This window comes from Bos javanicus, chromosome 24 (assembly GCF_032452875.1).
Source record: "Bos javanicus breed banteng chromosome 24, ARS-OSU_banteng_1.0, whole genome shotgun sequence".
NCBI classification, from domain to species: domain Eukaryota; kingdom Metazoa; phylum Chordata; class Mammalia; order Artiodactyla; family Bovidae; genus Bos; species Bos javanicus.
In genome coordinates this window covers 38,801,178-38,827,460 of record NC_083891.1, presented here as the reverse complement: position 1 = coordinate 38,827,460, position 26,283 = coordinate 38,801,178, and the positions used below count along the sequence as shown (strand labels likewise).

At 44.3% G+C, this 26,283-nt stretch overlaps 1 protein-coding gene across 2 annotated transcripts in view; it reads left to right on the top strand.

Annotated features, from left to right (window-relative positions):
• AKAIN1 (A-kinase anchor inhibitor 1) overlaps positions 1 to 26,283 on the top strand; it is a 48,313-nt gene that overhangs the window by 2,889 nt on the left and 19,141 nt on the right. Inside the window, exon 2 of one of the 2 annotated variants that reach the window (XR_009733278.1) lies at positions 279 to 350. Coding sequence is in view for 1 of the 2 variants with exons in the window: in XM_061399870.1 (XP_061255854.1) it covers positions 11,526 to 11,541 (16 nt within the window). In the remaining variant the exon portion in view is untranslated. Of the gene's footprint in view, positions 1 to 278; positions 351 to 11,349; positions 11,542 to 26,283 lie in introns of those variants that run through there. The other variant, XM_061399870.1, reaches the window with a different exon arrangement.

Genomic DNA, 26,283 nt, shown 5'->3' with positions numbered 1-26,283 from the left:
GGTTACTCAGAATATATTTCAAACTGCTAAAAGCAGTTATAACAAAGGACAGTGTGACCAGCAAATGAATGGTTGTTTTTATTTCCAGCATGTACCTTTATCACTTGTTCACTCTCTTTGGGCCATCGTTTACAGTGACTCAAAATGTGAGTCAGGAAGTGAGCTGTCCCTGATATCACATTAAAAAGACTTGTGAGACTCATAAACTATACGGGCTTGATGAATGGATCACGTATGGAATTGAAATAGCATTTTAAATGGTTATATTTTTCTTGCAGATATCCACAGGAGACAGTCTTCCTGCCTCCTGGAATGAATGTGCTTTGCTTTGATGTGGGCGCTGTACTAAGGTAACAGTCTGTCTTGATCATTTGTCAGTGCGTCTGGAGCCCCAGCTATAGGCACCAACCTTTACAGATTTGTAGGGGAATCAGATGAGTAATGCACGTGCAAGCATTTTGGAAGCAATAAAAAATTAGGATGTTGATGATACAGGTAAGACAGTGTCTTTACCAAAGAGATTGTAAATGTCAGAGGATTTATCAGAGGCCATTTGTTGGTTGCAAAGCTGGATACAGTGTTTAAATGAATTTTGGCATTTTGGGTGGGAAGGATAGTTTAATTGCATTTTTGGAGCTTTCAGTGTGGGAAACAAGGCATTAAAGAATTCATTAAACTCTAGATTTTAATAGTGGAGGCAATAATATGGCTTCTGTGACTCTCAGTTTAACAAGGTTAACTGGTCCTTTAAAGGACAGAATTCTAAGACCAACCATGTGGGTTTATTGTTAAAAATACCAATCATGAAAAATTTTGAGAAAATCTTCTCTTACCTTCTGTCTCCTCTTTTTAATGCATTTGTTGAAATGCCGGCACCCTCCATCCTGGGTCTTTATCTTTTCCTCCTGTGCACCTTCTCCCTTTGTTGTTAAAATTAGGACAAGACTCCACTTCTTTGTATTCCAAAACTTCCAGATCTTTGCCTCCAGCTCTCTTCTCACCTCTGGACCACTATTCTCAACTGCTTCCAAAGGATCAAACTAAATCTAAGTTGAAATCCTTATCTCTGCATCAGCTTCTGTTGCCGAATCTCTAACTGGGCTAATAGCATCACTGTTGTGTTAGTTGACCCTAGCTGCTGGGTAAATTCCAAAAATTTTAGTGGCTTAACCAAATAGATGTTTATCACTGCAGATGGTGACTGCAGCCATGAAATTAAAAGATGCTTACTCCTTGGAAGGAAAGTTATGACCAACCTAGATAGCATATTCAAAAGCAGAGACATTACTTTGCCAACAAAGGTCTGTCTAGTCAAGGCTATGGTTTTTCCTGTGGTCATGTATGGATGTGAGAGTTGGACTGTGAAGAAGGCTGAGCGCCGAAGAATTGATGCTTTTGAACTGTGATGTTGGAGAAGACTGTTGAGAGTCCCTTGGACTGCAAGGAGATCCAACCAGTCCATTCTGAAGGAGATCAACCCTGGGATTTCTTTGGAAGGAATGATGCTAAAGCTGAAACTCCAATACTTTGGCCACCTCAGGCGAAGAGTTGACTCATTGGAAAAGACTCTGTTGCTGGGAGGGACTGGGGGCAGGAGGAGAAGGGGACGACAGAGGATGAGATGGCTGGATGGCATCACTGACTCAATGGACGTGAGTCTCAGTGAACTCCGGGAGTTGGTGATGGACAGCGAGGCCTGGTGTGCTGCGATTCATGGGGTCGCGAAGAGTTGGACACGACTGAGCAACTGATCTGATCTGATCTGAATGTAAAGTCCAGTCAGTGCAAAGAAGTTGTGAGCCTTCTTTCCAGGGACCCAGGCTCAGAGCAGCTCTTCTTCCATCCCCATGTGCGCTGACGTCTAGCTGATGGGGGAGAGAACAGAGGACAGACCGGAAGTGATGCTCATCCTTGGCACTCATTCCTTTGACCTCAAATCAGTCACCTTGTCACCCCTGACTGCAGGGGAGACTGGGTTAGGTCATCTGGCTCTGTGCTCAGTAAGGGCTTACCTGATCACTACTATTTAAAATTCCCAACTTCTTCCCAATACTCGCTCCCTATTCCCTTCTCCCAGTTAATTTTTCTCCATAGCAACATTCATCCTGGTGAAAAATACCCGTTTCTATATGTTTGTGCTTTTGCTCCTCCCTCTCCAATGAGAATGTAAGTGTAATGAGGAGAGAAGCCTTGTCTTCTTGGTTCCCTGTCATAGCATCAGGGACTGTGCTCGACCTATAAAAATCTCAGTGTTTGTTAAAAGTGAGAATGAATGAATCCAAGTGCATATAGTGAGTAGGCAAGTCGCTCTATAAGTCTGGAGCTTAGAGGAGAGGTCTTCATTGGGGCAATGCATTTGGGACTCACTGGCATAGAGATAGGGTGACCATGTATCCAAGTTGGCCCTGAACAGTCTGGGCTTAATTGCTAGTAGTACCCCTCCTTTACTCTTAAAAATGCTCTGTTTTGAATGATCAATTGTAGAGTTCTAAAAATTCGTGATAAATAAAACCATAGAACTGGATGGGGTTCCCTAGAGAAAGCCTGTAAAGTAAAAACAGAAGAGGATCCAGGAGGAGCTTAGGTTCCTTAGGAACTTAGATTCCCTAACTTTTAAAGGCTCAGAGATGAGGGAGGAGTCAGAGAAGGAAGGAAAATCACAGAATCACAAAGCCAAGAAAAAAAGAGTGGTTCCAAAAGGAAAGTGAGAGGTTGATCAAGTCAAAGTCTTCTGAGAGCTGGAGTTAAAATGAGGACTGAGAGATACCCGTGAGATGCTCGGAAATCAGGGAAGACCACGGCAATAGGCCTCGCGGTGGAGTGATTAGGGCAGAAGCCAGATTGATGCAATGGAGAGAGGAGAGATAAGGAAATGAAGACAGCAAGGTATAGAAAATCTAATTAGTTTGGTTGTGAATATAAGAGAACGGGCAAAAATTCTGGATCACCCACCCATTTAGCAGATCGAGTGTGTGCTGAAGGCAAAGCTCATAGCAAAACAAATATGCAAGAATTTAGTACTTGACAATTTGAAACAATGAACTAAAGAAGTCATTGCCAACAGCTCACAGTTCTGTTGGGCCTTCTATTCGTTGTTTTAATGTTGACTTTACGCGTGGGAGAGGGTACCTGAGTACTCAGTCCACTGAGCAATCTGGTCTGGCCCTGAATGTGGTCACAGTGGAGGTGGGAGTGGCCTTGAGAGAGAACGCTTTCTGTTTTTGTTGGAAGAGATTTGAGCTGAAATGTTGCTGGGCATGATCCAGGTGAGAGGGACCAGCAGAGCACACAGGAGACGGCAGAGAAGACGGATGGTAGCATTTCACCTGGGCAGGTGGAATGAGTGGCCAGAGGTGGGTCAAAGGGTATGGACTGGCTGTAACTGGAAGGAAGGAGGAGGATCTGGGCTCCTGTACAGCTGGGTTTGTCCAGGTAGACAAGGGAGGAGAGGACGCTGTGGCCTGAGGTCTTAAGTGCCCCTGACAAGGAGGAAAGACCAGCTGTGTGTGCAGGAGGTGTCTGTCTGTGGTTTAGAGCAGGTAGAAGAGGAGAAAATCACCAACCAAGGAAACGACGTCAAGGGTGCTTTCGAGGTTGATGATCATGAATCATCGGCCGGCATGTCTTCAGTTACCCAGGTGATTACAGGAAATCACAGGTTTTTCTTTGATGGACCAAAACCACAGAGAGAGAAGTACTTAAGAGGGACGTTATCTTCTACTTGTTTTTTTTGCTATGCCATGAGTCAGCATAAACATGTGGGGAAAGTAGGGATTGTTAGGAGAAAAACATTCTGGAAGACATTCACTCTGTTTTGTTTTGTTTCTTCTGCAGGAAAGAGTGGGATTGATACTCAGGTTTTCCTGAGATGCAGGTCTCACTGGACTGGGTGGGAGTCAGGGGGCCTGGGTCACAGTCCTGGTTCTGTTGGAACCATGTGAGCCTCTCTCTCTGAGCATTGGTTTTCTCACAGAAAAGCTGTGAACAGATGATCCTATTTTCCTTCCGCTTCTAGAATCTACGAGTCTATGATGTTCTGTCTCCATCTCAGCTGCCTCCAGCTGACAGGCAGGCGTGTAAGTCCTAGGCTTCATTGTGGAGTTGGAAGAGTTCTTACAGATCACCTGAGCCCGGATTTGTGCTCTGAGACACTGGCTTTGGAGGGGTTCTGATGAACTTCTTGCTGAGGGGAGTTTCGAACCCATTAGCAGATGAGGCCAAGGAGTCGGGCTGGGATAGATTGAAACATTGTTTTATTACTGGTCAGTGTGATGCTGGAAAATGTGGATTAGAGGAGCAGGCCAATGGGCTCTGTGATACTGAATTCCCAGATGAGATCATTGCACCCACCAGAGTCACAGGAGTGCGGAACATTGCAGGTCTTCCTGCATCGTCCCTCAGGGTGTGATCACATGGGGAACAGAGGAAGACACAGACTTTCTGCAGGCTCCCGGCTCCCTGGAGGCCAAGGGAGGAAGCAGGGTCAGTCAGCAAGTATCAGGTTCTCTCCTCGACTTACCACTCAAAAAAGTTACTTCTTGTAGGGAGAAATAAGGGTGCAGCAGAGCGGGAGCGAGGGGCTTCCCTGGTGGCTCAGTGGTAAAGAACCCTCCTTCAAGCAGGAGACACAGGAGATGCAGGTTTGATCCCTGGGTCAGGAAGATCCTCTGGAGGAGGAAATAGCAACCCACTTCAGTATTCTTGGCTAGGAAATCTGATGGACAGAGGAGCCTGGCGGACTACAGTCCATGGGGTCACAAAGAGTCGGACATGACCGAGTGTGCAGGCATGCACACACAGAGAGGGAGACAAGGAAGGTGGGAGACAGAGACAGAGAAAGAGCAGGATTTATGGGAATGGACACCATCCTTTCCAAGGTTTATGAAAAGTGTAAGTGTGAACTCCAAGTGTCTGCATGGCAGGGCGGTTTTGGTCATATAATACACACATTATGTATGTATATGCATATGTGTGGGGTACATACAGATTAAGTGAGCTACGACGTTATTTTGTTCAGATGTAAATATATGTGAAGATACTGGCAGTGTGTATATCTTCCCTCTGTGTTGAAGTGGCTGTTCATTTAAAATCTCAGACCAGGGTCAAACGAATGCTTTTCCGTGGACAGAGGCTCGGATGACTGTGGGTATTTGTCCATTAAACTTTACCTTTCCACATTTGTTTGTTTGTTTTTCTTTTTCTTTTTGGCCACACTGCATGGCATGTAGAATTTCCCTGACCAGGGATTGAACTCATGCCCCCTGCAGTAGAAGCATGGAGTCTTAACCACATCAAATAACTATGAAATACCAAGTTGGGGAAGGGGCGATAACAAAAATGAATCTAGGATCCTATTAGAAAATAAACAGTGTGTATATATGTGTGTGTGTGTGTGTGTGTGTGTGTGTGTGTGTGTGTGTGTGTAGTAGTTGGTGGTTACACATACCAAGATTAGTTAGACAGGAAAAACCTCTCCAGGAGTGATACCTAAACTTGGATTGCGATGGAAGGAAGAGCATCTCAGTTGGCCAGAACTGCTGTGTGCAAGTCCTAAACAAGCACTGAAAAAAAGCACTTAGTGCGGGTGGTAGAGAGTCACAGACCTCAGATGGGGAACAAAGGTTTTTGTTTTTGTTTTTTTTAATAACTAAGAGCCAATCTTTTTATCATTTTGTCTGATAGTAGAAAACTTAATCTAGTTACTTCTAGGCAGGCCCAGTCAAAATGATTGATTACTCAGAAATTTCTGGGTAAAGTTCTGGATTTTAAATAGCTAATACAGGATCTCCACTGTGCACGTTTCTTCTGAGGCTGTGTCTAAACTCAAGGGGAGGGGGTGGGGAGGGTGTCCAGTTTGCAGGTACCTGCTCTGCCTTTGGTGTTGCTTCCCTGATGGCTCAGTAGGTGAAGAACCCTCCTTCAATGCAGGAGACACAGGAGATGCAGGTTTGATCCCTGGTTTGGGAAGATCCCCTGGAGAAGGAAGTGGCAACCCACTCCAGTATTCTCCCATGGACAGAGGAGCCTGGTGGGCTAGAGTCCAAAGGGCTGCAAATCTGACATGACTGAGCAACTGAGCAAGCACTCTACCTAGGCATGACTTTGTCTGTCCTTTACTTTTGAGACTTGATGCCTGGTCCATCGTCTTAGATGCCCATGTCTCTGCATGGCGTCTGGCCCCTCTGGAGCCTTCCTTATTCTGACCTGAGGACCCATCTTGAGATGGAGCCTGAGACCTGTCCCTATGTGTCCAAGCCCTTCTGTGTGTGTGGGTGTTCTCTAGGGCTGGAAGGGGCCTAGAAGGTGACCCTGAAGCTCAAGTGCCTGACTGTTCACTTTGCCATCTGTACATTATCCCTCTAGCCTCAGCCTGGAAATTTTCAAGAGGCTGGAGAACTTTCTGAGCTATGAACCCTTGGAAGTCAGATGAAGTTCTTGGGATTTTTCCAAGTTCATCTGGGTTCTCAAGTCATTTCCCCTTGAGGCCTGCTGGCTGAAAAAAAATGCACAACATGAGAGTTAAGTTTTATTTGGGGTAATATGAAGACTGCATCCTGGACAACAACCTCAGATAGCTCTGAGAAATTGCTCCAGAGGGGCAGGGGGGAAGGTCAGTATAGATGTAATTTTGGTAGAGGTGAATATGTGCAATCAAGCAAGTATTTTTCCAAAAAGTTTCTCGTGACGTCTTATGAAGCCTTTGCTAGTTACGAGGAACAGTCGTCACCATGAAGGATTTTAGTGCTTTTCTAGATATGAGGAGATACAAGAATGGGCTCATAAAATCAGCTCCTGAGAACATCTGAAGACCTGTCATGCCAGTTTTTCCCCTGAGCACAGATTCCTCATTTCTGTTCTCTACCCTCGACTCCTTCCAGGAGTGTTGAAGGTCAGCAACTGTGGCAGCACATGATGTAATCCTTGTAGAGGTGGATGGCAAGCACACGTGGCAAGGGCCAATTTGTAGCTGACGGGCCCTGCCTCTCCATGGATTGACCAGGGCTGGGGGCAGGCTGAGATACAGTCCCTTTGTTTGGAGATCTTTCTAAATCTATAGTTTCTTATCTATCCTTGTTAAAAAAAAAAACAAATACAAAAACAAAAACCTTGCCTCCAAGCCCCAAAGGAGATTTCAAGCAAAATAAATGCAAAATATTTCCTTTCGGGTTTGAATGAGTTTTCAAACAAAATAAAACAAATGCAAAACTGGCTATGCTTTTTTCCTGTTTTTCATTCCGACTCTCTTTATGTTACAAGCTTAACCTTGAGGCTGGGACCCAAAACCTTTCCCCTCTGCTCTGGCAATTGATTGAAAGCCTCGGCTTTCAAGACTTTAGCCCCTGCTCTGCATTTCAAGCACTTATTTTAACATTCAGATGCTAGGAAAATGATTGTTTATTTTCTGAACTCAGGTCAGTCTCTCTCTAAAGCAGTAAGATCTAGCCTAAGGTCTACTGTTGTTACTTAAAGTGGTGTAAAAATCAATTACCACGAAAGAAAGTGCAAGTGTTAGTCATTCAGTCATGTTCTACTCTTTGCAACCCCATGGACTGTAGCCTGCCAGGCTCCTCTGTCCATGGAATTCTCCAGGCAAGAATACTGGAGTGGGTTGCCATTTCCTTCTCCAGGGGATCTTCCCTACCCAGGGATAGAACGCGGGTCTCCTGCATAGCAGGCACATTCCTTACTGTCTGAGCCGCCAAGGAAGTATTGCAGGTGAATTCTTTACCTTGTGAGCCACCCCAGAGAAGCCTGTTACCATGCTAGTTATGCATTATTGGCTTATTCAAAGACCTTGTAACTGTCTTCTCCTTAGATGTATCTGGCAACTTCTCAGTAGTTCTAACTATCCATGCCCCTGCCCAACATCCGCTGATGGAAGCCAAGCCGTGAGACCCATTATCTCCTCATCTTTGTCCACTAGCCTTCCAGAGTGACCTCTGCATCGCTCACTTTAGTCTCTGGGTTCTTTCACTTCCTCCCTGGGGATTGTTCTGCAGTCACTTACAGAGGTGCTCTCGAGACCTTGCTGTCCTTCAGGTCTCCACCTTAAACCAAGAAAGCCTATCTCCAGTCCTGGCAGCTTTCTTACTTTGCTCTTGTGAAGCTCATCTTTCAACCTCACAACTCCTAATCCAGAACAACCTCTTATTCTCCTCCTTAGAGAGTTCCCCATGGCTTAATTTTTTTACCACTTGGATCCCATTGGCTAGTGCATTCTCAGCTGTACATTCAAACCATAGTGAGGTATCATTACATACCCTGTAGAAGGCAGAAAAGTAAAAGGACTGACAGTGCTAGGTGTTGATGAGATATAAGACAAGGAGCAACTAGAACTCTGGTGGGAATGTAAAGTGTTACAACCACCCTGGAAAACAATTTGATAGTTTCTTATAGCATTAAGCTGTTACTTACCCTAAGACCCATGCATTTTACTCCTAGGTGATTATCAGAGAACAGAGTGACTGGGCACATGATCCACACCCAGACTTATGCAGAACATTGACAATAACTTTATTCATCATAGCCAGAAACTAAAACATCCTCGAAGTCCATCAACGCTATTGAGCTACACAAATTGTGGCAGATAGAGGTACAATGTTGGTAAATTTCAACAATGTATGGAGCAACGGAAACCAGACACCACAGAGCACGCACTGTAGGAATTCATTGATGTGAAATTCTAGAAAAAGCTGGAAAACTTATAGTGACAGAAAGCAGATCAGGGACTTGGGGACATGCAGAGGTGGATTGGGACTGACTGAAAAGGGACATGGGCTTGAACAGATGAGGCCTGCCTCAGCATCAACAAAAGGCAAGTCAGCTGATGGGCAGGATGAAGGGTGTGTTTCTAAATATTTTAAAAGATGTGCTAAAAGTAATTTCTTTTTAAATGCTAATACATCAACATCTTGCTACTCAAAATGTAGCCCACGGACCAGTAGCACCTACAGCAAGGACATCACTAGGGAGCTTGTTAGAAATGCAGATCTCAGGCCCACCTGCAGTCTCATGAGTCATCATCTGCATTTTGACAAGATCTCCATGGGATTCACATGCACAGTCAGGTTGGAGAATTACAGGTTAGGAGAATATCTAACATATTTAGTTTTCATTCCTGTAGGGTGTTCCCCCTCATAGCTCAGCTGGTAAAGAATCCACCTGCAATGCAGGAGACCCCGGTTTGATCCCTGGGTTGGAAAGATCCCCTGGAGAAGGGAAAGGCTACCCACTCCAGTATTCTTGCCTGGAGAATTCCATGGACTGTATAGTCCATGGGGTCGAAAAGAGTCAGACACAACTGAGCGACTTTCACTTTCACTTTCAGGGTGTCCTCCACTCCCAGAAATTTCCTGGAATGTGTTTAATACTTGAGGCGGACTGATTACCAAGCCTTTTTCTTTTCCTACACTCCATTATTTTTTCCTGGAGACAGAAATAGCAACCCACTCCAGTATTCTTGCCTGAAAAATCCCATGGACAGAGGAGCCTGGCGGGCTACAGTCCTGGGGTCGTTGGACACGACTTAGTGACTAAACCACCAGTGCTCTTAATAAATCCATTAATCCATTATCACATTTAATCTTCACAACAAACATTCAAGATACCATAATCCTTCTATTGCAGATAATACAGTTAAGTCACTTATCTGAGGTCACACAGCTAGTAAATAGTGAAGATGTTCTATTTGAGTCGGACTGATTCCCAAGCCTTTTTTGTCTTCCTACACTCCATTGCTTTTTCTTGAACTTAATAAAGAGTAAATTGTTTATGCACTAAGGGAATAAACTCATTAAAATTTAAGCTTATGAGAGATCTTTTGAGCATGTTAAATGAGGTCTTTCAGTTGTTTAAAGAGTATTTCAAATAGTGTCTTGCACTTCTGTCAGTAATAAAGCAGAGAGAGTGACGCATCATTGGTTTCCCATTTCTGGTGTAACCCAAGAAGTGGGAAGACGACATCCTGAATATACACACCCTTCATCCTGCCCATCAGATGACTTGCGTCTTGTTGCTGCTGAGGCAAGCCCCATCTGTTCAAGGCTGTGTTGAGCCAGGTGCTAAGAGCAGTACTGATTGTTTTCTGCTCAGACTGCCCATATGCCTCCATGCAAACTGTAGTCCAAGAGCTGTAAAACTATTTGCATTTGCAATCTATCAGATGGCTTTGAACAAAACTAGTGCCAGTAAGGCCATTTGAATGCTTGCTATTTGCCAAAAGAGTGTAGAGCTTATGGCCACCAACCAAATTAGTAAGAAATTCTGGTGTTTTCAGAAAAGCTACATTTTCCAGGGAGAGGTACAAGTAAAGAAACCCCAGTGAAACACCAGTGATGACCCGGATCACCTTTTGTTCTTGGAAAACTCCACTCAGCTTCAAAAACAGGCTAAAACCCAAAGCCACTGATGTTTGCTTTGAGTGTAGAGGATCCTTATGTCACCCTAGCTCAGGGGTTGTAACCCAGATGGATTTGTTTCAAGCTGGGTAATATCTAGTGTGGGCTGTCCACACCACACAAGCAGTTCTTGGCAGAAGGAGAAAATGTTTTAAAATAACAGTGTATTAGAAGCTTGAAGTGAGCACGGTGGTGGCCACGTCTGGGTAACTTCAGAATAGAACAGGGTGTACACCTGGGTGGGTGTTCATTTGGATAAAGGCAGGGAAAGCACTGATGTTTCTTGATTGGTCTCAGGGCTCTTCTCACACCTGAAGGGAACTCTCTTTGCCCCACCTTTCACAGGGGTTGTGTGTGTGTATGTTGGTGGAGGAGACCTGCCTCACCTATGCCTCTTTCCTCTGCTCTGGACAGCCCTGCTATCTCTCACACGATGACCTTGAGGGTGTCCAAGCTCGGAGCTTTCAGAGCAGCCTGGGAGCAGGGGGCCTGATGTGGCGCCCTCCTCACATGCTCCATCCTCAACTTGTTCTTCCCTCCAGCATCCTTTCTGACCTTATGTTGAGAGAGGAGTCATGGACTCCAAGGACCCCTTAACTAAACAGAGGGGTCCCACCCCTCTGTTGAGCCAACCCAACTCGGAGAACTCGAGTCAGCCTCTAGAGTAAAGCTTTTTGAGTTAAAAAAAAATTTTTTTTAAAGGGCAAACTCATCCTAAATGCCAGTCCAACATCCACGGGGGGGCGAGAGACAGCAGGTAATTAGAAGCAATTAGCTGCCCCCTGCCGGGAAGCCGGGCCTTTACCTTTTCTCTCTTCCTCATCCGTCGGTCCCTCTCGGTGGAAGTGGTGCTGCTCCCCAGGCAGCGGGTGCGCCGCGCTGGCGCGGGCATGACAGCTGGACCGAGCAGCAGCCTCCGCTCCTCGCGTCGCGGCGCCGGGCAGAGCGGTGCATTGTGGAGGTGGAGCGCGCGGGGCCGGGACCGCGCGGCCAGAGCTGTCCGAGGTGCTGACCGCCCGACCCGCGCCCAGCGCACCGTGCACCGGCCCCCAAGCCGTGGCCTGCCCCTCACCTTCCGCCTGCCCGTCTGTCTCTCCTTACCTTGGGGCGCGGCGGCTGGAGGAAATCATGGTGTTCGCTCCAGGTACACTGGCACCTTGCTTTTCCACCAGGTGTCCGAAGGGGAGCAAGGGAGAGAAGAGAGGCGATAGAGAGAAAAGGCCTTTATCTTACGGGGCACCTGTGCGTTTTGGAGTTACTGTCTGTGAGCGGGCGGTGGCGGGGTGGGGGTGGGGGGCCGCGGGAGAGAGAGTGTCCCTCTTCCCCTAAACCCGCCCCATCTGTCCTCTAAGAACCTCAGGCTCGGTCCTGCCCCATCACTGCTTCCCGCCTGCCCCTCCGTGTCCCGTCGGACTCCGGCATCTTGAGAACGGGGACCTTGGCCAGCAGCACGCGCCCCTATCTGAGCGGGAGGGCGGAGGGATGGGGCACGGAGTAGTGGGCTTCGGGCTACTTCGGTGGGAACCTTCTTCAGGGTCGCTTCCCCCTCCGTAGAAGTGGCAGAGGGACCAGGGACCTCATGAAGGAGAGAAGTGTGTGCCGCCCGGGGAGTGGGACCAGGGACTTCCTGAAGGAGAGAAGTGTGTGCCGCCCGGGGAGTGGGACGGAGAGCGGAGGAGGGACGCGTACTCCTTAAAGAATTGGACCTGGTACCGAGGCTGCCACTGCGGCGCCGCCGGCGGTTGCAGTGTGTTTTTGGAGCTAGCGGTGAAGGACTTCTGTGCTTTTGCTGCTGTCTGTGGCTACAAGTTGGCCAAGAGTCAGGTTTGCCTGCGGTTGACCGGCGGGCCGGTGTATTTGAGTCACCGCCGCGGCCTCCCTCCCGCCGCAGGAAGGACTTGGGCGAGTGTTTCGGCTGAGGTCAGTCGAGTTAGGGAGTGGCAAGGAAACTTGACCGTTGTTAATGTAGGAAGCTCTCTCTCCGGGACCGACCTTCCGTCTTTTCCCCTCACCCCCTGTCTTAAATGACAGGCTCTGATAGTAGTATCACTGAAGACCGCTTGGCGGGGGGCGGGGTGGGGGCGGGTCGGCGGGAAGGAGAAAGGAAAAGAGAGAGGCCTGAAAGTCTTTAACTTTGTTGTGATTCTTTAACTTGAAAGGTTGGTTTGCATTCGCTGTGGCTGTGGACCTCAGCTAGCTAGGGAGGAAAGGTAAAATGCATTTCTTTTTTTTTTTTTTCTAAGGTTAGGAGTTGAGCCTGGTCTTCAAAAAATTCAAATAAAAACAGGAGAAAAGGAAGCCTCACCCCGCCCCCACCCACCTCCCCGCAACCAGCTGAGGAGGCAGGAGTGAGTGTCTGTCAGTTCTGCAGGCAGTGACTCCGAGAAAAGCCCCAGAGCCCTTCTGCTGTCTGTCCCAAATAACTCAAGGCGGGTCAGGTTCTGTTCAGCGAAGAACATTCAACCAACCCAGGGTCTGGAAAATTGGGAAACAGCAGCTCCTTGTTGCGTTTATAAGCTGCTGCTGCTGCTGCTAAGTCACTTCAGTCGTGTCCAACTCTGTGTGACCTCATAGACCGCAGCCCACCAGGCTCCCCCGTCGCTGGGATTCTCCAGGCAAGAACACTGGAGTGGGTTGCCACTTCCTTCTCCAGTGCATGAAAGTGAAAAGTCAAAGTGAAGTTGCTCAGTCGTGTCTGACTCTTTGCGACCCCATGAACTGCAGCCTACCAGGCTACCTAATGCTTTATAAGTGGGGGTGTAGCTCAGTAGTAGAACGCATGCTCTATGGGGCTTCCCCCATGGCTCAGCAGGTAAGTAATCTGCTTGCAGTGCATGAGACACAGGAGATGCCAGTTCCATTCCTGGGTGGGGAAGATCCCCTGGAGGAGGCAATGGCTACCCACTTCTTTATTCTTGCCTGGAAAAATCATGTAGACAGAGGAGCCTGGCTGGCTACATGACTGAGTGACTAACACTTTATAAAGCATTTTCAGGTCTTTATCTCATTTGATCTTCAAATTACGCTCTGAGGTAAGCAGTGTCATCTCTAGCTTACCTTCTCCTGGAATAGTCGTGGTTCCAGATAATCTTGTCAACCTCAGTTGGAGTTTTCTGACTCCAGATTCTCTTCCTCCCCGCCCCCACCCCATACCTCAGGGCCTATCTTCCTGACAAAATGCTATACCATTTTCAGAGGTAGCTGCCTTTTGGTCCAAGGTCAGACATAGCAAAACGGAAATGTTCTTACACTTCAAAGGTGGGAGATGGACTGGTGTTGTTGAGTTAGGATTGTTGGGTGATGTTAACTTTGTTGTTTAGTCACTATGTCATGTCTGACTCTTTTGCAACCCCATGGACTGTAGCCTGCCAGGCTCCTCTATACAGGGGATTTCCCAGGCAAGAATAGTGGAGTGGGTTGGTATTTCCTTCTCCAGTGGATCTTCCCAAAATAGGGATTGAACAGGGATTCTCCTAAGGTGTGATTGTGGGTGAAAGGTTGTGAAATGAGTGGTGGGTAATTTCTGGAGTGGACTGACTTGGCTTAAGCAGCCCACAATGTAGATAGGGCTTTATTTTTCCATTTCTCCCCAAGTTTTGAATTAGTGCAATCTGTTTATAACCCTCAGAGACAGCATAAATTGACCTGAATAGGATATGTACAGAAACCCATAGGGAAACACTTTTTGGGTCATTTCTGCAATTTTGAATTTCTCTTGAAAAGTCATAAGCATTTTGGGGCAATAAGGACAGGATGCTAAAAATATTATGTCAATTACCTGCTCGTCTACTGATCATTGTAACGTTATTCTGAAAGAAAATCAGAACAATGAATTATTTTTTTTTAACCCTGCTAAATTTTCAGCATCACCGTCCCATTTCTAGGACTATCGCTCTTCTAAATCTCTTTAATCTGGAGCTCCAGATGTTTTGTACTAAGTCAAGGGAAACACTCCCCCACCGCTTTCTCCAAGCCAACCTGACACTCCTGAAGGGAGGGAACAGAAACAAGTGCTATGATTATACCAACATTTATTTTAAAAAGTGTTAGGTAATTCAAGATGAAAACAATAACAAACTAACAATGGGCTGTTCATTGGGTCAGTGGGCACTGTGTCCTTCAAAACCCATTGTAGCTCTTCTGGATTTTAGCAAAGGGAGACAAGAAGCCTGAGGTCTAGTTCTGGCCTTGCCTGCACACAGTGGCCTGTCTTTGAATTGTCCTGCTGCCTCTCTGCTTACCTTAAAGGCAAGGTGAAAAGTGACAGATTCATGAAGCCAATTTAAGTCCAAGAATACAGTGGAATGAAGTTCATATAACTCTAGTTATGATTCACTCTTACCATATTTTTGCATTCTCTTCTTTCAATTAATCTACAGATTATAAGGGACAGAGCTTAAGTTGGGCAGGATCTTTGGGTGTTTTTTTCACTTTACATAGGGTAGACAATTCAGTTCTACCCTTTTCCTTCTTCTTATACCATTCATGGGTCTTCCCGGTGGCTCAGTGGTAAAGAACCCATCTGCAAGAAGGAGATGCAGGTTTGATCCTTGGGTTGGGAAGATCCCCTGAAGAAGGAAATGGCAACCCACTTCAGTATTCTTGCCTGGGAAATCCCAAGGACAGAGGAGCCTGGTGGGCTATAGTCCATAGTGTCCCAAAGAGTCGGACACGACTAAAGTGACTTTGCATGCACACACTCCCTTGACTTCTAAGTTTAGTTTGAAAAACATTTAGCAAAAATAGTTCTAGAGAGAGCTGTCAAAAGTATTTAAGAAAATATATATTGCAAGGGGGTTATAGCTTTTCTTTATTTACATAAACCTATTACCAATTCCTGAGAGATCCATGAATAAATAAATTATATAGCAGGCAGTCTTAACTGTAAGGTTTACAGTCTGCCAACTTACATTCTCTTCTGTTGGCATAAAGGGTTTTTTTTTTTTTTTTTAAACTTTTATTAATTTATTATTTTTAAAAATTTATGTTCAGTTAAATTGACCTCTTTTTGGATGTACAATTCTATGAGTTATAACTCATGCGCAGAATGGTGTAATGACCACAGAACAGTCCTGTTGTATCAAAACGTCTTTTCCTGCTTCTCTTTTTGTAATTAGCCCTTTTCTCCTACCCCTAACCTCTGGTGACCACTGATGTATTTTCCACTATTACAGATTAGCTTTTTCCAGAATATCATATAAATGGAATCATATGGTGTGTAACCCTTGAGATTGGCTTCTTTTACTCAGTATAATGTCAATGAGATTCATCCGAATTTTTGCCTACATCAAGAATTCATTCCTTTTTATTATTGAGTCGTATTCCATTGTAAGGATGGATTCACAAGGTATTTATCCCTTTGCCTGAGCATTTAGGTTATTTTCAATTTTTGGTGATTATGAATAAAATTGTGATAAACATTTCTGTACATGTTATGTGTGAACATAGGTTTTCATGAGTCTATAAATATTAATTTCATGCATTGGAGTAGGAAATGGCAACCCACTCCAGTGTTCTTGCCTGGAGAATCCCAGGGACAGGGGAGCCTGATGGGCTGCCATCTATGGGGTCACACAGAGTCGGACATGACTGAAGTGACTTAGCAGCAGCAGCAGTGTCAGGGAGAATTTCTAAAAGTTTTATAATTTTACATTTAGATTGAATCATGGGATTAGATGACCCCCGTCAACACTTCATTTACATGAAGTTTACACCTAATTGTTTCCTCAAGGCCCCACCTCCTAATACCATCACATAGGAGCTTAGGGCTTCAACATAATAATTTTGGAGGGAGAACAAACATTCACTCCATAATAAGTTGATCAATCCTAAAGGAAATCCTAAAAGATGATACTGTGAAAGTGCTGCACTCAATATGCCAGCAAATGTGGAAAACTCAGCAGTGGCCACAGGACTCGAAAAAGTCAGTTTTCATTCCAATCCCAAAGAATGCTCAAACTACCGCACAATTGCACTCATCTCACACACTAGCAAAGTAATACTCAAAATTCTCCAGGCCAGGCTTCAACAGTACATGAACCATGAACTTCTAGATGTTCAAGCTGGATTTAGAAAAGGCAGAGGAACCAGAGATCAAATTGCCAACATCCATTGGATCATCGAAAAAGCAAGAGAGTTCCAGAAGAACATCTACTTCTGCTTTATTGACTATGCCAAAGCCTTTGACTGTATGGATCACAACAAACTATGGAAAATTCTTCAAGAGATGGGAATACCAGACCGCCTGACCTGCCTCTTGAGAAATCTGTATGCAGGTCAAGAAGCAACAGTTAGAACCAGACATGGAACAACAGACTGGTTCCAAATTGGAAAAAGAGTACATCAAGGCTGTATATTGTCACCCTGCTTATTTAACTTATATGCAGAGCACATCACACGAAATGCTGGGCTGGATGAAGCAAAGGCTGGAATCAAGATTGCCAGGAGAAATATTAGTAGCTCAGATATGCAGATGACACCACCCTTATGGCAGAAAGAGAAGACGAACTAAAGAGCCTCTTGATGAAGGTGAAAGAGTGAAAAAGCTGGCTTAAAACTCAACATTCAAAAAACTAAGATCATGGCATCTGGTCCCATCAATTCATGGCAAATAGATGGTGAAACAATGGAAACAGTGACAGACTTTATTTTCTTGGGCTCCAAAATCACTGCAGATGGTGACTGCAGCCATGAAATTAAAAGATGCTTGCTCCTTGGTCAAAAGTGTTGGTCAAAAGGTATGACCAACCTAGACAGCATATTTAAAAGCAGAGACATTACTTTGCCAACAAAAGTCCGTCTAGTCAAGGATATGGTTTTTCCAGTAGTCATATATGGATGTGAGAGTTGGACTATAAAGAAAGCTGAGCACTGAAGAATTAAAGCTTTTAAACTGTGGTGTTGGAGAAGACTCTAGAGAGTCCCTTGGACTGCAAGGAGATCAAACCAGTCTATCCTAAAGCAAATCAGTCCTGAATATTCATTGGAAGGATTGATGCTCAAGAGCTACACTCTGATACTTTGGCCACCTGATTCGAAGAACTGACTCATCAGAAAAGACCCTGGTACTGGGAAAGATTGAAGGCGGGAGTAAAAGGGGACGACAGAGGATGAGATGGTTGGATGGCATTACTGATGACTCAGTGAACATGAATTTGAGCAAGCTCTGGGAGTTGGTGATGGACAGGGAAGCCTGGCAAGCTGCAGTCCATGGGATCGCAAGAGTTGGACATGTCTGAGCCATTGAACTGAACTGAAAGGAAATCAATCATGAATATTCACTGGAAGTGCTGATGCTGAAGCTGAAGTGCCAATACTTTGGCCACCTGATGTGAAGACCCGACTCATGGGAAAAGACCCTGATCCTGGGAAAGATTGAGGGCAGAAGGAGAAGGGGGTGACAAAGGATGAAGTGGTTGAATGGCATCACCTACTCAATGTACATGAATCTGAGCAAACTCTGGGAGATGGTGAAGTACAGGAAAGCCTGGTGTTGCTGCAGTTCATGGCGTTGCAAAGAGTTGGACATGACTTACAACAAAGTTGATTTTTGTATATGGTATCAATTATAGGTCAAGTTTATTTTTTTTTGCATATGAATATCCAACTGTTCTAATCCATTTTTCAGAAAGATACTGTTTCTCCATTGAATTACCTTTGTAACTTGTCCAGATTTATTTGACTATATTTGTGTGGGCCCATTTTTGGACTCTTTATTTCATTCATCTTATCTTTCCACTAACACCACACATATTGATGACTACAGCTATATGGTAAGTCTTAAAATCAAGGAGTGCAAGTCCTTCAACTTTGTTTTTCTCTTTTAAAATTGATTTGGTTATTGTAGTTCCTTTGCCTTTCCATATAAATTTTAGAATCAGCTTGCCCATATGTACATAAAATCTGCTGAGATTTTGGTTGGAATTTTGTGAAATCTGTGTTGTTTAGTTTCCAATTATTTGAAGATCACCTACATATCGTTCTCTTATTTATTTCTAGTTTAATTTTGTTATGGTCAGAAAAATAAGTTTTCTGTGGCTTCAATTGTTTTAAATTAGGAAAGGTTGATTTTGAGACAGAGCATTGTCTGTCTTGGTGAATGAATCATGTGTACTTGGTAAGATTGTGTATCTGCTCTTTTCAGGTGAAGCTCTTTATCAATGTCATTTTGATACGGTTGGTTGATGACGTTCATTTTTCTCTTTTCTAGTTGATAGTCAGCATACTTGGTCTACTGACTACTAGGAGAAGAATGTTGAAGCCTCTAGCAAAAAACCCGATTTTTCCATTTCCCCTTTTGTTTTATCACTTTTTCTTCATCTATTTTGCTGATCTCTTACTAGGTGCATATACATTTAAGATTGTTGCATTTTATTGGTGATTTGTCTCTTTTATCATTAAGTAGTGAAGGAAATGGCAACCCACTCCAGTGTTCTTGCCTGGAGAATCCCAGGGATGGGGAAGCCTGGTGGGCTGCCGTCTATGGGGTCGCACAGAGTCGGACACGACTGAAGCGACTTAGCAGCAGTGTCCCTCTTTATCTGTGGTAATTTTTCGTACTCTGAAGTCTGTTTTGACTGATAGTCATGTTGTCACGTCAGCTTTCCTTTGAGTACTGCTTGCATGGTACAGTTGATTCTCATTATTCACAGATTCCATATTTATAAGTTTTCCTATTCACTAAAAGCTATTAGTAAAACACATCAAATGAAATCAGTATTCACAGCACTTTTTCTGTGTCATTCAAAGATGTGTATGGAATGGCAAAAAAAAATTTGAGTTGCTTGACATACATATTCCTAGCTGAGGTTGAACAAGGAGGTGGTTTGCTGTTTTGTTTCAGTTCTTGTGCTGTAAACAAATGTGCTTTTTGTGGTCTATTTAGTTTTTTACAAATTTGTGCTTTGTGTGTGTGTGTGTATGTGATTTCACTGTTTAAGATGGCCCTCAGTTGTAATGCTGCTGCTGCTGCTACTAAGTCGTTTCAGTCGTGTCCGACTCTGTGCCACCCCATAGACAGCAGCCCACCAGGCTCCCCCGTCCCTGGGATTCTCTGGGCAAGAACACTGGAGTGGGTTGCCATTTCCTTCTCCAATGCATGAAAGTGAAAATTGAAAGGGAAGTCATTCAGTTGTGTCTGACGCTTGGCGACCCCATGGACTGCAGCCTACCAGGCTCCTCCGTCCATGGGATTTTCCAGGCAAGAGTACTGGAGTGGGGTGCCATTGTAATGCTGAGGTGTTGTCTAATGTCCTAAGTATAATAAAGTTGTGATGTGTCTTATGGAGGAGGAAAAGAGGCTTGCAGGAACCTAATCCTTGTGTTTTCCTTGGGAGCATTAGTTCCATATTTGCTAATTCACTGTTTGCAGTGACTTTATAGGATATAACTACTGTAAATAATGAGAATTATCTGTATATTATTGTCCATCCCTTTACTTTAATACCTTTATCATTGCATCCACTGTGGGTGTCTTATAGACAGCATATTGTTGGGTCTTGCTTTTTAATCACATGTAGTGCTTTAAAGGTGGTAAGTTAGCTACTGATTGCCGGGATGTCTTTCTTGTATAATTACTGCATTTTCTAATTCCCCATCATCATTTAAAATTTAACAGTATTTCATCAATTGAACATTTTTACTGTTATAGTTCTAGAAATTTTAATAAGCACAGATAGTCAAAAAGAAAATAAACATCACAGTATTACCCAGCAGCAACTGTTGATATTTTATATATAACTTCTCAGACATTGCCTCTATAACTACATCTCCCACTTTTTTCAGCAAAAACGTTATCGTGACATGCGTGTTATTTCTGGATGTGACTATTTACACAATGTACCGTTATCTTTTCATGCCATTTAGTTGTCTTCTACATGTCATTTTTAAGAGGCATAGAGCAAAGTTGTCATTGTTCCCATTTTTACAGATGGTAAAAGTAAGGTGCAGAATGCCTGACCAATTTTAGGTTTCAGAACCAAGGTTTGATGTCAAATGCACTTATTTCTGTACACAATGTCATTTTAAAATACATTGCAAGCAACAATTTGCACACTAGAATTAGAGACAAAAGAAAATAGATAAAACCAGTCTCTTTTGAGGAGAATCTCTGTGTACTGAGCATCTCTTCTGCCAAGTTAGAGGACACGAGGTACTCTTTCAACCACCCTGAAACGGGCTCCATCCTTTCACACTTGCTGAATTCTTCATCTTCTCCTGGCAGCTGTCAGTAATGGAGAGTGAAACAGTAGACAGCCAGAACTGGCAAAAGATGACCTGGAGAGCAAAAATGTCTAACAGGTTTACACAGGGCCTTACCATTTCTAAAGCATTTATATTAACTAATTGCTATATGCAAGACGTTCCTTGGGTTGAGAATAAATGGCACTGGGTTAAGTATAGTCTCTCCTCCTCTAGACCACTCATGAGAATATTTCAGTTATTCAAAGTTAGTTGCTGCAGAAGCTTGGGTTTGGAGACCGATCGGCCTGGATGCAAATAGCTCAGGTCTGCCATGCCCACACTTAGTGGCACTGGCTAAGTCATGTTATCTTGGTGATTTGTTCCCGCGTTAACTGAAGGTCAGAATATCTGTTTTCCAGAGTGGTGATAAAGGTGAAATTGAAGTTCCTGGCCAACAGGGGATTGAACAGTAGCCATTACTGACATTATTGTTTTAAAGGGCAATGACTAAGATTGTGTATTTTTTATTTTCTTTTTTTTTTCCCTTCTTAAATTACTTAAAATGCCAACTTACAGTTTAAAAAATATTTAAAATATACAGACATGTGGTCAGGAGACTTCTAAATGTGCCCCCCAAGTTTTCATGCCCTAATGCCCGGAATTGTGAAGTGGGTGAGGTATCACTTGATGACTCCATTATGCTATATGATGCAGTTGACCTTAAAACAAAAAGATTATCCCTAGGGACCTAATCCTATCACATAAGACCCTTCAAAAGCAGAGTCAGACTGAATGAGGAGAAGGAAGTCAGATTTGAAGTGAAGGAATGACTTGATGGGATGCTGCTGGCTGGGGATGGAGGAGGCCAGGTGAGAAGGAAAGCAGGTAACCAGAGACAACAGATTCAACAGCCAACAAGGAAGTGGGGCCCTTAGTCCTACAGATGCAAGCGACTGAATTTGATCGAGAATCTGAATGTGTTTGTAAGTGGATTCTTGTCCAGGTCTCCAGATAAGAGCCTGGCCTGCTGACAACTGAACATCATCCTGAGGGCCCGTGGCCTGTGGGATCCTCTCGGACCAGGGATAGAACCTGTTTCCCCTGCATCAGCAGGCAGACTCTTAACCACTGGACCACCCAGGAAGTCCCAGAATAGGTAGATTTAAAAGGAGAAAACTTCCTGGACCATGTCTGCCCAGTTCACAACTATTTACCGAAGGCCTGTGCCTGGTTCATCATGTGTTCATGGAAAGTATTTGTTGAATGAACAAATGAACATACTTAATCATCTTTATCATTTATCAAATCTAAGCAGTACATAACAGTTTCCTACCACAGAAGTTGAGAAACTTGCTTACTTTATACTTCCTCATCGTCTCCAGCTCCATGGTCTTCTCAGTATTTGTGTTTCCTTTTTGCTTCTATTTCCCTTCCATTTGATGACCACAATTCTCATGCTCTGCGATTGTTAGTCCGACATGTAACTTAACACAGCATATAATCTCACTACTTTTACTCCCCTAAGATCCTACTGTTATGATTTCTCCCTGTCCCACTGCCTCCCATCTCACATTTCCCATCCCACGCCATCCTTTCATTATATTTCAACTTGCATCCTTTCATGATAGACAGTCATGAACTACAAGTCTTCACAGGGCTTGTATCCTAGTGAAGGGAACAGACAGACTAAAAGTCAACAAAGAAGCAAGGTCATTATAACGTGGTGATCATCATTATAAAGATAATAATGAAGAGATGTGATGAGGAAGGAAGAAGAGGAGGGCCTACTTCAGAATCTGGGTCAAGAAAGTCCTCTCTGAGGAGGCAACTGCAAGGACAGAAAGAGAAGGAGGGAGAGAGGTATGAGTCTGAGGTGGGAAAGATAGGCAGAAGCTAAAATGATTCTGTGATTTAATGCCCAAAGACAGTTGGAGAAGGAAAGAGGGCACTATTAATAACTGCATAGGCATGATACAGATAAAAGGGGCTGCTCTGTGATCTGAGTGTGGCCCTAATAGAGGCCTGCTTCATAGACAGTGAGGAGAAGATTGGATTTTATTCTAAGGATAGTAGGATCCTCCAAGGGTCTAAATTAGGACAGCTCTGCTCTCTCTCTGTGTTTCAGATAAATGGATTGGAGAGGGTAAGAGTGTGATGGGGTGGAGGCCAGAGGAAAGACCTGTCAAGAGGCCTGCTTCCTCCAACTAAACATGCTGGTATCTTGAACTGAGGTGACTGGGTTCATGAGAAAGAGAAACGAATGGTTTCACATATATTTTGGAGAAGAAATGTTGAGTTGAATCTGTTGGATAAGGACAAAAGAGAACCTAGGGGTGACCCCTCAGTTTTTGGCTTTAACTAATAGGTAGAGAGTGATCTCTTTATTGAAAGGTGGAAGAATGTGAAAGACAGACATTTGGGAAACTAGAACCACAATTGGGTTCTGCATATTGAAAGGTTGTTGTTGAATCACGCGAAGACACCGGGATTCTTGGCCTTCAAGCCGGGGCCAGAGACGAGGCTTGATCGGTCAGAGCTTTTGTGTAATAAAGTTTTACTAAAGTATAAAGGAGATAGAGAAAGCTTCTGACATAGGCATCAGAAGGGGGCAGAAAGAGTACCCCAGATTGTGTATTTTTTAAAAATATTTTATTTATATATTTATATGGCTGTGCTGCAAAGTCGCTTCAGTCGTGTCCGACTCTGTGTGACCCCATAGACGGAAGCCCACCAGGCTCTCCCGTCCCTGGGATTCTCCAGGCGAGAACACTGCAGTGGGTTGCCATTTCCTTCTCCAAGGCATGAAAGTGAAAAGTGAAAGGGAAGTCGCTCAGTCATGTCCGATTCTTAGCAACCCCATGGACTGCAGCCTACCAGGCTCCTCCATCCATGGGATTTTCCAGGCAGAAGTACTGGAGGGTGCCATTGCCTTCTCCGTTATATGGCCATTGCTGCTGCTACTGCTAAGTCGCTTCGGTCGTGTCCAACTCTGTGCGACCCCATAGATGGCAGCCCACCAGGCTCCACCATCCCTGGGATTCTCCAGGCAAGAACACTGGAGTGGGTTGCCATTTCCTTCTCCAATGTGTGAAAGTGAAAAGTGAAAGTGAAAGTGAAGTTGCTCAGTCGTGTCCGACTAGTAGCGACCCCATGGACTGCAGCCTACCAAGCTCCTCTGTCCATGAGATTTTCCAGGCAAGAGTACTGGAGTGGCTTGCCATTGCTTTCTCCAACTAGGTCTTAATTACAGCATGTGGGATCTAGTTCCTTGTCCAGGAGTCAAACCTGGGTTCCCCCTGCATTGGGAGCATGGACTCTTAGCCACTGGATCACCAGGGACAGCCCAAGGATGTGTGTTTTATACACTTATGCATGCATATGATTTCATGATTGGATCATCAGTCTTGGGGAGCTATACAGTTGATTCTTTCTGTGCAAGAAGACTACCTTACTGGTTCACTGTGTCACCTGGATGGAGGTTGTGAAACTTTGAAGTGAAATGCATGACAAACTGAACTGATGATAAAGCAGATGTCAGAGAGCATCCTGGGATGAATAAGTTATGAATCATGGTAAGTTGCTGTTCAGAGGCGCGCAGCTGCGTGCTTGAAAGCAGATGGCTGTCTTGCTGATCTGAATGATTCTAATCATCTCTAAAATTAAATCTGAATGATGATTTTCTGGTAAAGGTATACTTTAATATTTGGTATATTTTTCATATTTAACTTGTTCAGTTCAGTTCAGTCACTCAGTCGTGTCTGACTCTTTGCAACCCCATGAATTGCAGCACGCCAGGCCTCCCTGTCCAACACCAACTCATTGCTACTTAGGGTAAATTGATATTTTGGGATTTGAGATATTGATTCACATTCTCTATGCCTTTTTTTTTTTTCCTGGAGCCTTAAGTTCCCATTTTGTGATCGTGTGTCATTGGTCACACACACATTCTTAGATACTCTTCTTTGAACATTATCTTTGGTCCTTTGTAAATCTTGTTAGGAATGAGACAGGAAGGGGGCAGGGCACAACCTTTCCAAGAATGACATAGCCCCAGGACACGACATAAAGTGATTATTCCCCACTGCGTCCAAGATGGTGGACTTCCAGTAGACCTTAAGCCTCAGTATGTGAAATATATTCAGATTATGAATGTATCTGAACAAATCTCATAAACTATGTTTGAATGATCTCTTTAGTATTTAGAGAAGAGGCCTTCATAGAGTCCTCATCTGTGTTGTGCTGTCTGATAGAAGTTGTTCATTTTTCTCTCCATGGAATTTATTTCTAATGTTTTTGTGTAATTTTTTTTTTTTTTTTTTGCCTTCCTATTTAAATTTTAGGTTGTTTCAGGAATAAAAAGTGAAATCCAGTCTTTGTTGCAGTATAGTAGATGAGATTTTGATCACCCCCTAGCCAGGGAATTTGGAATGAAGTGCCCTATAAACTTAATTGCAATCTGACTCATGCTTCAGAATAAATTATTTCCCCACCAATCAGGCCATTCTGTACAAATCCATACGTAATAGTTGTTTTGCTCTAAAACTGACTTACGTCAAGAAGGACAACATTATGTGTTCTTCATTATGTGTTCTTTCTAGTGCCTTTGGAGCAATGATAGTAGGGTGGAGCTCAAGACCTCAAGAATGGAATTCAGGAAAAAGGACAGGCATAGCTGCTCTCCCTCCCAGTGCCTTAGAGCAGAGCTCTTAGTGAGAGTCATTGCCCCCTGGCCTGGGGAGACAGGCCTTTAGTAGCCTTAGTGGGAATGGAGCTGGAATGTTGAGAATGCCAAGGTTGGTGTGTGTGGGAGGGGTGGGAGATAAATACTTTAGGTAATTGCATATATTTATTCAATCTGTTAGGTCTTCCCTGGTGGCTCAGATGGTAAAGAATCTGCCTGCAGTGCAGGAGACCTGGGTTTTATCCTTGGGTTGGGATGATTCCCTGTAGAAGGGAATGGCAACCCACTCCAGTATTCTTGCCTGGAGAATTCCATGGACAGAGGAGCCTGGAGGGCTATAGTCCACGGGGTCGCAAAGAGTCAGACATGGTGGAGTGATGAAACAACAACAGCAACATACATGTATACTTCTGACCAGAACAGTGGAAACACTGCACAAAACTTACTGAACTGTCTTTATTTCACTTCATGATATGCTCATGTTCTACCAACATTGACCTTATGCTCCTGATGACTCAGGAGGGCCTGGTAAAAAGGAACTAAGGACCATCCTGTCTTTCCTTCTCCTTCTGTGTTGTTGTTTTCAGCTTAGGTTGTTGCCTAATTCAGGGGAGTGGTAGGCACGAGAAAGAATGTGATCGGGTCTCTTGGTCATGCACATTTCATAGACATCACTGCCTTCTTCCCAGGTTCTAAGCAGGCTGTGGTTCTAACAGCAAGTGTGGCTGCTCCCCTAAACCTGTCCCTCTATTGTAGACAAAACACAATAGTGCTTGCCTGGGGGCCTTGCATCTCACTGAATTCATACATATCACAGGTACTCAGTTGTGTCTGACTTTGTGAGACCCTACGGACTGTAGCCTGCCAGGCTCTTCTCTCCATGGGATTTCCCAGGAAGAATACTGGAGTGGGTTGCCATTTCCTCCTCCAGGGGATCTTCCCGACCCAGGGATTGAACCCACATCTCTTACATCTCCTGCATTAGTAGGTGGGTTCTTTACCGCTTACGCCACCTGGGAATAC